Below are 13,209 nucleotides of genomic sequence, written 5' to 3'. Positions count from 1 at the left end.
ATGAAGAGCTATCGGTGCCGTTACTGATAGCTCTTCAGTGTCAGAAGGATGTTCCTGACAGTCTAACTGGGAACGCCCCTCCTGACAGTACTGTGTGTAGTGCTATACTGTGGCGGGGCATATCTTACCGCCCAGTGATGACGCTGAGCGGTTAGGAACACCCCCTCCCCCTCCTGACCATTCTCGTCCATAGATCAGACAAAGTTCCGCCTGTAACAGGAGCTGCGAGCTGAGGCCCTATCTGGGGATTGCCCAGGAGAAAGGGTGGTAGACCATAACCTGTAGGACAACTTTCTAGTCCTCTTGTGGGGACGGCTGCTGAAACGGAATGGGAGGGGTGCCTGGAGGGTTCCCTACCAACCGAGTGACTATCTGGGAAAGTAGCTATCCCATGGTCTCCACCACAGACTGATTAAGACTGGCGAGCTTACCTATGGCCTGGGTAAGGGAGACCGCCCAATCTGAAAAAGGAAAAACCGGAGAAGGGCCAGGTGGCTCCTGGGCTGGCCAATAGGAGTTGACATTCAGGTCTCAATTTGCATTAGTTCCATTGAAGTGCAAAGAAGCGATTTTACATTTCACATATTATAAAAATCTGTGGTGTGCAAATAATTTTGTGCAGATGTTTCCTGTAACAAGTGTATTCACCCCCATTGGCATACATTGGCAGCATAATTATTGGATTAGATGCAGATTTAGGTGTGGAATCAGAAATTTTTTTTTTTTTTTTGCATTTTGATACATGGGTGCCTTAGACTCTCTCCTTAGCGAGTGGCCTGTTTTAGGCCTTGATGACCAAAGAATTTCCTGCTATCACATACATGTTTTTGTATTCCAGTGGAACATTCACAGGAACTATTTGTACCTGTGTGTACGTTCGAGTTGGGCCCAGTTATGGTGTAGCCTTATAGCACAGATTTAAAAATACTGAGCAAATGGCTCTAGACTGTTTTGATGGTGGCCATTCATACTATAGTGGCAGGGGTGCAACTGAAAACTGCCCACATGGAGATCAGCACAGGTTTCAAATGAACTAAACTGTACCCACTTTAAGGCAACAGTGTCTTCTTTGAAAGGTGTTGTACAGGATTAAAAAAACTTGGTTGCTTTCTTCTCAGTAAGTGATCTCACATCACATGGCAATGCTACAACTCTGTCCTGTTAAAATGAATTGTATTGAACTGTAGCATGGTCATGTGATCAATGGATGCGACGTCACTTCCTGAGCATAAGAAAGACCAAATGGGATTTTTGAACTCACCGTAAAATCCCATCGGGGACACAGCACCATAGACCTGGCCACTAGGAGAGACACTAGGGAAAAGAAAGCTGTTGGCTCCAGCTCCGGACTATACCCTGCCACAGCACTGTGCATGAATCAGTATGTACCGTAGCAGTAAGAGTTACTGAAGGGGGTAACACCAAGATAAGGAAAGACACTGAAGTGACAACTATTACAATAATCAGACAATTCTAAACCTTTACATTCCAACAAAATAATCATTGCTTTTAAGACCAGGAAAAGTTTATCGATTTATTATGAAATACAATATATTGTACTTAAAAGGTTAGAAATAAAAGGGCTTTGTTTCCTTCTTGGATATAGATCTGCTGACAGGTGACGGTTCTTTAAATGGACTCGTCAAACCATACACACTGTATTTCCATGCTCGTGGCCAGGATGAGCAAACATTGGACATAACTCACACACACAAAATACAAAGTGGCTTAAAAACTGTTTGAAATAAATGAACACATCGTATCGCTACGCTTTCATTCACACTCAACACCATACTCTCATGGTTTTAGTCCTGATTAAGCTTAGGAGAAAGAAATGACACCTTTTATAACAGCGGGATCCGGGGATTCTTGAAATGCCAGCAGTTTTTTTTATTATTGGAGGTATTCACTGTCCCACAAAACTTGCAGAATGCCACAGATGCCTCCAGAAACAGAGGAGCCAATCTCTTAGAAATTATATGCAATAATGGCAGAAAAAAAAACAACAAAAATAAAAGTTAAAAAAACAAAACAAAACACACAAAGCCCAGAGATCCAATATTAAGAGAAAAGAAGAAACAAGGGGTAAAACATTACACTGACTCTTAGTTCCATTGATTTGTATTGTTTTCCACTTTGCATTGGATTGGTCATTGACCCTCTGCAAGTCTCAGCAATCCCTGCCCTATAAGCCGTAACTAGTACAGGTGGGTAGCATATATATATATATATATATATATATATATATATATATATATATATATATATATATATATATATATATATGAGAAACTGAAAATAAATCATCTGATCAATAACAGGCACAGCACCTGTCCTGCAGTCATTTAACATACTCTCTTGTGGCACACCATAGTGGAAAAGGAGTAAAAATAATAATTAAAAAAAAAAATTATATAAAGACAAGTAAAAATCTGAGGGCCCGACAAGAACAGGGAGAGCTGGCGAAGATGGCTGGTGTTACAAAAAGCATCATACAAAAAGACACATGCTACATAAAAAAATACTAACCCCCTTACCATCCATGTCAGACAGTAGAGTTTGATGGGGTAACCAATAACATACACCAATATGCTTCAAGAATATTATATCTGCCTCTTCCAGCAGCCCATGAGATCAGCTTAAAATGATTTTTTTTTTTTTACCTTTTCTATTTCTTAAATATAAAAATGATGCCAGCCAATACAGTGCTATGGCCGGTGTATACATTATCCAGGTTCATATCATTAAGTAAAGCTGCTCATCCTTGTGCAGACCAAACCGGATCCATAAGAGATGTAAGCAGTTACACCCTCCATCGCTACAATAATCGAATGGATGCGATTCAAGATGGCACAAGCAGGAGCAGTGTGGCTGTCTCGATATGGAAGAAGCGAGGGTCACGTGGTCTGCCAGTAATGGAGCGACACGCTGAAGATTCATTTGTCTCTAGTGCATTCAAGTCTTGTGAGTCTATAGGAGGATGCCGGGAGCCCAGTTCTGTGTCTTCAGTGAGGAGGGGACAAGGTGGATCTCGTGCAGCACCCTATTTCAATATGATGTGGTAGCTATCGTTGGTTTCAGCTGTAACAAGAAAAAAGGAATGATTAATATACCTGATAATGATATATTTTGGCGCACCTCCTGTCATATTCCCTTCCTACCAAGTCACTCCCTCCAGTTAAAGGCACTATGCTACAAAAATAATTTATTTTCTATCCATAGTATGGAGGATTGTGGAGGTTCAACAGCCAAGACCTCCATTGATCCTGGGGGTGTTTTACTCCTACAGAGAACGGATCTCCAAGTGCGTCTCCTCAGTAGCCAAGTGCTGTACACCTCTGACACTTCCACAGAAAGGGTGAATCTGCAGCTACATACCTAATGTGAATAAAATACCTCACATTCTCAGGATCGGTGGGGTGGGGGACAGCAGTCAGACCCCCACAATCAGCAAATTACAGTTCAAGGCACGTGGATTACATTTTACACATCTCATCCACATACTGTCCACTGACACCGCACCAGAGGCCTCTAAACATACTTGTTACACCACCATATGGGAATGTTATACTTGTGTTTTTGTTGACTGTGCGATTTATACTGTTTATTTGCCAGTATGGCTATAATGCTTATAGGTAACTTTGTATAGACCAGTGGCATAACTAACGGGGTCCCATGGTGAACTTTTGACATGGGCCCCCCTTCCCACCCAAGAGGGGTACGTGGGCGTGTAGGCTGTATGTGAACAAGAGGGTAACGTGGGGTGCAGGGTGTGTATGAGCAAGAGGGGAAATGGGGGTGCAAGCTTTGTGTGACAAGAGGGTGATGTACACCACATTCTTTGCTCACCCACAGCCTGCACCACCCATTTCCCCTTCTCACACAGCCTGTGCCACCACGTCACCCTCTTTTCTCACAAACAGCCTGCATGCCCATGTACCCCTCTTGCTCACAGTCTGCACCCCCCATTCTCTCCTCTTGCTCACAGGCAGCCTGCAATCCTTTCCCCCATTGTACGCTGACCTGTACAATCCGGATAGCTCCACCCACACAAGATTGATTCTATCTTAGTAGGTTAAAGGACCTTTGATGACGTCACGACACAGGTCCTGTAACCTACTAGGAAAGGTGCCGGCACAAGGTATCAGGGCTTGGGGACAGTGGGCAGGAGAAATTTCTCCTGCTCGCTGTCACCATACAAGTGCTGGAGACGGGGGGCCCGGACAGTAGGCGCTCCTGCTTGGGTATAGTAGTAAAGCCAGCAATTGCTGGCTTCACTACTGTTAAAAGATGGAGGAGGCAGCTCCTCTCCCCTCCATCTTCAGGCAGCACCTGGTGCTGTACTAAATAGGGCCAGTTACCAGTGGTACTACTAGTGCTAGAGTACTAGCACTATTACAGTGGCAGCGTTGAGAGGAAGGTAAAAACTACAGCAGTCTGACAACGAATTAGTCTTTTTTCCTATACCTTACTACACTCCTATACATTCTAATTTACCTATATTAGCGAGATTGTTCCTGAGATACAAATATACACATGATATGTACATGATATGTATTAAATGGTAAGTTTTATGTACTTGTTTAGTAAAACCTGCTTATTGAAGATCGAGTTGAAAAAATAAGTCACTATAGATAGAGTACTGCTTTAGGTCCGCAGTGCAGTACTGACCCTTAGTAGTTACATTTATGTTATAACTGGTATTAATCTGGAAGGTAGCAATAATACGTATACAACTATGATATAACTGTGTTTCTAATATAAACATTTATATCTAGGTGATGTTTGATTTAGTAGCAGAATGTCCTAGAATGACTCTCAGAATGACATCCCAGTGCCTTCCGTGATGTACTCCACCCCATGGGGGCTTCGGTCCTGTTCCGATGACATTGAGTAGGCTAGGACCTACTCTATATTCATCGGAACGAAGCATCAGATGCCCCCTCGGGAAGAGTCTCTGTCTGCACATAAGGCGTAAAGATGTCTCACATTTATGAATGGTTGTATTTGTTATTTATAATGATGCTATATTAAAATATGCTATAAATTAAAACAAAAAAAAAAAAAAAAAGCGTGAAAAGAATCTTCTACCCGAACTAAGCTGTATTGGTATAAAGCATGAACTGGTAAAATTACAGTAATACAGGGACTGAGGCACAAACCAGAGCAGCATACTAATAAACCACAACAGCATAAGATACAGCACCATGGAGGACTGCTGATGTTCCCAGAATGGCCACTAGAGGTCTATTACTAGAATGACAGTGTCATGCCCAGGCTGCTGCAGCTACTGTATTATACTCAGAATCAATACACGCAGGCTGCAAATGCCAACGCACAAAGGGCATCCATTTGCTGGATAACCTTCTCCTCTTACAATGCTTAAAAGAGTTTTCCTAGGAACTCAACCTATTCCCTAAGCCCTGGGTTCCTAACCTTTATCTCACTGTGAACTACATTAATCTTTGACGGTGGTTGAGGGCCACATTAAAGGAAATGTGCACATTAAAGGAAAAATGAAGCTGAGGCAAGGCAGAGAGGAAAAGCAGACCCAGAGACAGAAGGTCAACCTGCAGAGGGAGAGGTGAAGGAGCACTCCAGAGGCACCAGGGTGGCTGGAACCCCCCAAAAGGCAGAACTCTAAAAACCCGATGAAAAAGAGGAGGGAGGGAAAGGAACACAAGAGCGGCCCGAGGGCCCTGGCCACGAGGCAGGGGACCTGTGACTCAGGAAGGGACAAGAGGACGACATGCTACACCAGGAGCACAGCTGGGGGATGACCAACTTATGAAGTGATTACTTGCCCGGGAAAACTTTCTTCAGCTAGGTTGAGAGAGGCTCCTTGTGTCTCATCGGAGAGAGCGGGAGACAAAGAAAAGCCGCACAGCAACCGGGACACCCTGGAAAGTTCAAGAAAGCTGAGCTCTGACTGGACGCCCTAGGAAGAGAGGGATCCAATGAGATAGGGCTGGGAAGATGGCCCCCAGAGGCACAATTGGAGAAGGCCTCAGCTTCAGACCACAGGCCCTGAGCTGCCAAGGCTCGAAGGACTGCTTCCCCAGAGCAGTCCCCAGAAGACTGGCGATCGAAGGACAATTTGTGAAAGGAGGAGGGAGAAAATGAGCTAAAGAGAGCCTCTAAGGACAAACCCAACATGCCCTGGACTGGCAGGTGGAAGAGAGCGCAAAGGGAACCTCCAAGGGCAAGACACACTGGAACGGGGGACCAGAAACTCTGTTTCCGGGAGGAAAAAAACTTGATGAGGAGTGTATCGGGCATCAATCCCCAGAAGAGCCAGGCGCTGAGAAGCCCTGAGGCAGAACCCTTACCCACTGAAGAGCCAGTGGAAACAGCAAAGGGGCCCAAGGTGATTTGCAAGCTGGTCAGAACGTCCATCTTGGAGGAGGCTAAACCCTGAAAACATCCGGGTACATAATTACATCTCCTCCTCTGCCATGGAGGAAGGTCGGAAGGGACCTTGTCACCTGGAAAAAAAACTGAGGGAGGAGAGCATTGCGGAACACGATACGCAACAGGGAGCCGCCATAATCAAAGGATGTCCCCACCGATTGCAGGTTTGTCCGTTTGTACAGGTTCCACATGTGGCCATGCAGAGTCTCTACAGGTCCAGGGAGAGAAGGAGCTGTCCTTCTTGAAGCAGGAACAATAACGCCTGCCACAGCAGAGTGGAGACGGCCTGAAGAAAAGAATACAAAAAAAACCACCTTTGTTTAGAATGGAGGAAAAATTTGAAAAAGAGTATACCACCTCTCAGACCAGGAGAGGCAAGCGCTGGACTCCATGAAGGAGAGCAACCATGCCCCCACTCAAGAGGGGAAAAAAAGATTGCTCACCATGGTGCTGTGTCCCCCAGTGATATAAGCGAGAAAAATGAAATGGCAAACATTTATACTAGTGGTATTCTATTATCCCATCTAAACTGGCACTACTAAGAGGTTTAGATACATATTCAATATTGCCAGCATCTTTATCACACTGTATCCAGTGCTTATGGCCATAACTGAGGGTTTGTATGGGGAACCACACAGACTGGGCAGGACTATGACAAGAGGTACTGGTTGTGGGACTACAGTGGTAAAAGAAGAAGTGTGTGATTGCTATTAATCCATCCCACACAGGGCATGGGAGCCAAGCTAGGAATGGGCTGTATCTGTGTAGGGAGCCATAAACTACTAAGACAGGGCATCAATATCTGACCTTGAAGAATACCTTTACGATGCAAGAGCAAGTTCTGTCTGTCTCTATTCTACATCCTCTGTACAGTTCAGTGTCATCATAGCGGCACGCACAGACACATGCTAATGTGTGGCATGCGGTGGTTATTAATTCAACCGACCTTATTATAACATAAGCTAATAATCTTACCTAGGGCAACATAGCAGCAATTTGTCACAGCATCGCAACAACTTTTTTTTTTTTTTTTTTTTTTTTTAATGTAGATTGTGAGCCCCATATAGGGCTCACAATGTACATTTTTTCCCTATCAGTATATCTTTGGAGTATGGAGGAAGTTCAAGCAAGCACGGGGAGAACATACAAACTCCTTGCAGATGTTTTGTCCTTGGCAGGATTCAAACCCAGGACCCCAGTGCTGCAAGGGTGCAGTGCAGGCCACTGTGTTACCCTGTCACAACAACTTCTGAACCTACCCAATATATAGTGTGTATTACACACACACACACACACACACAATATCTATAGCCGGAGACTAAACAAAAAACACCCCATGACATAATCGGAAATAACACTGACTACTGTAGAGTCATGCTGAACTACCTGTCCAGTCTTATAATATTACAGTCAGTGTAGTATAGCTACTGCTGGTTAATCTGCTTTCTGGTCATGTGTTCATGGCGGATTAATGCTGGAATTCATAATTAAACAACTGCATAAACCTAAAGAGAGGCCTAGAAGACGAGCTACAATATGGAAGAGTCAGGTAAGTTCCAGCCATAATGCCTAACTCGTATCAAGCCAAACTCAAATACTTGGGTATGCAGAGCTCTCACAGAGAATGGGGTCCTACCTTTCAGTGTATCCAACACAAAGCATGCTTCGTCCTGAAAATTTTGGATCATCTAGAAAAAACAAAAAAAACAAGGTGTTAAATAAAACAACAGGAGCGCCCCCTCCTGGAGGAGGTAGAGATTGTCCATGTACGTATATATAAAGGTTGGCTATGAATACCTCTCTCGTGGCATTTATGTTTAGGGTCTCAGTTACTGATTTTCACTGAGGAGACTCACTAAGTGCATGAGGACCTATAGTCAGACAATACTCCATGGAAAAAGTTTATGCAATTAGTTCATGCCATCCCAACCAGGGACAAATAACTAGCATAGTGGTATCTAGAAAACCTCCTAAATATACTATTAACAAATCGTTTTTTTTTTTTTTTTTTATTCTCCAAGTTCATAGTGGCTAACCAGCTCTTATTTAAACAGATGTCTTAGTGCTACAAATTACAAGAAAAAAAAACAAAAACCATCTCTAGCGCTGTGCTCCAGCCCTCCGTCCCTGTACCGTGTTTACATGGTACAATGATGATGTATGACTGCAATGACGATATTGTGTATACTATCATTGGCCTCAGCACTAAGGCTAGGTTCCCCATCTGCATTGGAGTCTCAGTTTGGAGACTACGTCGCAGGGTCCTGCACAAAGGATTTTTTTTTCTCCGCCACTATCAGTTTAATTTTGATTTGATTGTATGCATGGATTGTAATGCATGCAGTGATATTAACCCCTTCCCGCCGATGGCATTTTTTGATTTTCGTTTTTGACTCCCCTCCTTCTAAACCCCATAACTTTTTTGTTTCTCTGCTCTCAGAGCCATATGAGGTCTTAATCTTTGCGAGACAAATAGTTCTTCATGATGCCACCATACTGTATAATGTACTGGGAAGCTGGAAAAAAATTCAGAATGGGGTGAATTTGAAGAAAAAATGCATTTCTGCGAATTTTTTACGGGCTTCAGTTTTACGGCGTTCACTGTGCAGCCAAAATGACATGTCCCCTGTATTCTGTGTTTCGGTACGATTCCGGGGATACCAAATTTATATGGTTTTATTTACATTTTAACCCCTTTAAAAAAAAAAAAATCCAAAACTGTTAAATTTTTTTTTCTAAAAGTCGCCATATTCTGACAGCCGTAACTTTTTTATACTTCCGTGTACGGGGATGCATAGGGCGTCTTTTTTTGCGGGGCCGGGTGTACTTTTTAGTTCTACCATTTTCGAGAAATGCTATTGCTTTGATTACTTTTTATCCAAATTTTTATCAGAATCAAAACAGTGAAAAAACGGTGGTTTGGCACTTTTCACCATTTTTCCCACTACGGCGTTTACCGTACAGGAAAAATATTTTTATAGATTTGTAAAGCGTGCGATTTTGGATACTGGGATACCTACCGTACATACTCGAGTATAAGCCGAATTTTTAAGCACTGTTTTTGTGCTGAAAAATGCCCCCTCGGCTTATACTCCAGTCAAGCAAAAAAAAATAAAAAATTCGAAGACCAGCCGCAATAGTAATGTATAGAATCTCCCATAAAACAGTGGGGGGGGGGGGGGGGGGGGGGGGAGCTTTAAAAAAAATAAATCTAAATAAATAAACGTTCTAAATCCCTCCTTTCCCTAGAATACACATAAAAGTAGAAAATGACTGTGAAACACATACACATTAGGTATCCTGTGTCTGACAGTGCCCGGTCTACTGAATATAGGGTATCTGCAGTGCTTCTATTCCGTCGGAAAGGGGTTAATAGGAGCACTGCAGATACCCTATATTCAGCCAGACTGAATTCCATGTGGGGGTGGGGAGACAAAAAAAAAAAAAAGTCCTCAAGCTCAGGGAAGGGGCAGACAGACAACCAAAACACCCCCTCCCCTTTCCTAGCACCCAGCAACTACTGCACCCAACAATTTTAATTTTTGAAATCTTCCAGGAGCTGCTACATTTCCCCCCCTAGGCTTATACTCCAGTCAATAAGTTTTCCCACTTTTTTGTGGCAAAATTAGGGGGTCGGCTTATACTCTAGTATATACGGTAACATGTATGTGTTTCACAGTATTTAACTACTTTTATGTGTGTTCTAGGGAAAGGGGGGCGATTTGCATTTTTAATACTTTTTAATAACATTTCATTTTAATTTTTTTTTATTTGCATTTATTAGACCCCCTAGGGGTCTTGAACCCCAGGGGGTCTGATCACTAATGCAATGCATTACAATGCTAATGCATTGTAAAATACCAGCACTTCTATTTCAGAAGCATAGCCTGCAATAGAAGCAATGTAATCACAAGCAGGGGAGCCTTCACAAGGCTCCCAGCTGTCATAGTAATGTGACGTCGGTCCTGGAGCTTACTCTGGGTGTCGGCAATCACCAGGAAAATGGCACCATTGACCGAGGTGTCGGAAGAGTTAATGCCTCCGATCTGAGACATTAGCGCCGGTTGTCTACTGCGTAAAGCAGTAGACACCCGGCGGCTACCCGGCTCCCAGGCAGTCGCCATAATTACACACCCGGCATGCACCGTACTAGTACGGCGGATGTCGGGAAAGGGTTAATATGGAAAAAGTTCATGATCCTGACCAGTGTTATCATTGACCACAGTTTCTGCATGGCTGTCAGTTATAGCTGGACCCACCTGCAGTGATCACATGGGCACAGCTTCTGTGACTTGTGTACCTACAGAGTCTGGCATCAATTGAACAGTACAAAAGTGTAGAGACACACTGACAATGCAGAGAAAATTATGAGGAAAAAATGGTCCAAATACTGGTACTAAAAAAGGTTTTGTTTTTTTTTGTTTTTGTTTTTCTTTAGGAGAGATGATCTGCCTTCTTATAATGCAACACTGGAAGCACTAAAATATGTCTTACCACCTGCTTAAAGGGATTCTATCATTAGAAACCCTTTTTAAACTAAAATACACGTAGGAATAGCATTATTATTATTTATTTATATAGCACCATTAATTCCATGGTGCTTTACATTTGGGGGTTACATACAGTACACAAAATATACAGGTAGATATAATACTAACAGTGACCGACTGGCACAGTGGGGTAGAGGGCCCTGCCCGCGAGGGCTTACAATCTATGGGGGAAGGGGGTAGAGACAGAAGAAGAGGGGGAGACTGTACAGATGGTGGTGTGGTGATAGTGTTATTGGAGGTTGTAGGCCTTCCTGAATAGGTGAGTCTTCAGGGCCTTCTTGAAGCCTGTGATTGTGGGGGTCAGTCTTATGTGTCGTGGTAAGGAGTTCCAGAGTATGGGGGATGCACGGGAGAAATCTTGGAGATGGTTGTGTGAGGAGCGGATGAGAGCAGAGCGGAGTAGGAGGTCATTGGAGGATCTAAGGTTACGTGCGGGCAGGTAGCGGGAGATTAGTTCAGAGATGTATGGAGGGGACAGGTTGTGGATGGCTTTGTATGTTAGCGTTAGTAGCTTGAACTCAATTCGCTGGGCTATGGGTAACCAGTGAAGGGACTGGCAGCGGGGAGCAGCTGATGAAGATCGGGGGGTGAGGTGGATTAAGCGAGCAGTGCAGTTTAAGGTGGAATGGAGGGGGGCGAGGGTGTTAGCTGGGAGCCCATGGAGAAGGGTGTTGCAGTAGTCTAAGCGGGAGATTATGAGGGCCTGGACGAGCATCTTGGTAGTTTCCTGGGTGAGGAAGGGGCGAATTCGGTGGATGTTCTTGAGCTGGAGGCGGCAGGAGGTGTTGAGGGCTTGAATATGTGGCTTGAAGGATAGGTCAGAGTCCAGGGTTACCCCAAGGCATCGGGCCTGTGGGACAGGGGTAATTGTGGTTCCATTAACTTTGATAGATGGATCGGGTGGAGGGGCCATACAGGATGGGCTGAAGATGATAAACTCTGTTTTCTCCATGTTGAGTTTGAGAAAGCGGGAGGAGAGGAAGGAGGCTACGGCCGCTAAACAATCTGGAGCTCTGGCCAGCAGGGAGGTAAATGTCTGGTCCAGAGATGTAGATTTCAGTGTCATCGGCATAGCAGTGGTACTGAAAGCCATGAGATTCAATGAGTTGGCCCAGGCCAAGGGTGTAGATGGAGAACAGGAGGGGTCCTAGGACGGAGCCCTGGGGGACACCTACAGAGAGAGGGCGAGGTGAGGAGGTGGTGTGTGAGTGGGAGACGCTGAATGTGCGGTCAGTGAGGTATGAGCCTTAACAAAGACTTATTTATCTCTTAACCTTATCATTCTGATCCGCACCACCGTTCCTTAGAAATAGCTTTTCTTCTTTATGTAAATGAGTTTTTTCGCAGCACTGGGGTCATCCTCAGTGCTGCTTGAAAACTCTCCAGTGATAGCCTCTGTCTTCACCACCTCCCCCTTCTCCTCTCAATAGCCATCTTCTCTGTGTCCGACTGCGGCTGTCCATTGGCCATTTGCCTGTGACCTCTATTGTTTGGCCACCAAGAAAATGGCCGACTGACATGCAGAGGCAGTGAAGATAGGCCGTCGCTGGAGAATTTTCAAGAAACACTGGGGACGCCCCCAGTGCTGCGAGAAAACTCATTTACATAAAGAAGAAAGGAGATATTTCTAAGGAACGGCGGCGCGGATTAGAATAAGGGTAAGAGAAGAATAACCTTTATTAAGGCTATTCCTACGTGTATTTAGTGTAAAAAGGGTTTCTAATGATAGAATCCCTTTAACATGGAACAGTAACTTTTTTTCTTCAATATAGGTTGTAAAAATCTTTTGCTGCATAAAATACACCTTTAGAACACAAAAAAAAAACCACTAAAAAAAAACAAAAAAAAAAACCACGACTAAAACAAGCCTAGGAAGTGCATTAAATTTTACGGAAACCACTGAGGGATGAACAAGTAGCCTATATATTTCATTGTTCTCATGTACTAAGCTAATAAATCAGAGACATCACAAGGATTTACAGCCATGCCCAGTGACCTTCAGACTAGTTGCTTATTGTATTCTGTCACATCAGCCTCTCGCAGGCTCTAAAGGCATACATGTAATGCTTTATACGCAAGGCTCTAAGTGAGGTTCATGGTCAAGAAGTGTTTACTTTAAAGAGTGCAGGGAAACCGTATAAATTTCTATTTGTTTTGTCTTCTTGTAAATGTGCAAAGATAAGACAACAGCTCAGCTTTATATAAATTGCCTTAGACTAGAAAAGGGGAAAGAACTAATTTGTGGGAA

General features: G+C 43.8%; 1 protein-coding gene across 4 annotated transcripts in view; it reads right to left on the bottom strand.

Annotated features, from left to right (window-relative positions):
• Positions 1–1,507: 1,507 nt before the first annotated feature.
• TFCP2 (transcription factor CP2) overlaps positions 1,508–13,209 on the bottom strand; it is a 59,395-nt gene continuing 47,693 nt past the window's right edge. For all 4 annotated transcript variants that reach the window (XM_075265671.1, XM_075265668.1, XM_075265670.1 and 1 more), the window contains 2 exons: positions 8,048–8,099; positions 1,508–3,081 (listed from right to left, as the gene is read on the bottom strand). In XM_075265671.1, the coding sequence (XP_075121772.1) occupies positions 3,044–3,081; positions 8,048–8,099 (90 nt within the window). In that variant the 3' untranslated portion in view covers positions 1,508–3,043. The remainder of the gene's footprint in view (positions 3,082–8,047; positions 8,100–13,209) is intronic.

This window comes from Leptodactylus fuscus, chromosome 2 (genome assembly GCF_031893055.1).
Source record: "Leptodactylus fuscus isolate aLepFus1 chromosome 2, aLepFus1.hap2, whole genome shotgun sequence".
NCBI lineage: Eukaryota > Metazoa > Chordata > Amphibia > Anura > Leptodactylidae > Leptodactylus > Leptodactylus fuscus.
The sequence above is the reverse complement of the archived record's forward strand: the minus strand, read 5'-3'. Positions and strand labels throughout refer to the sequence as shown.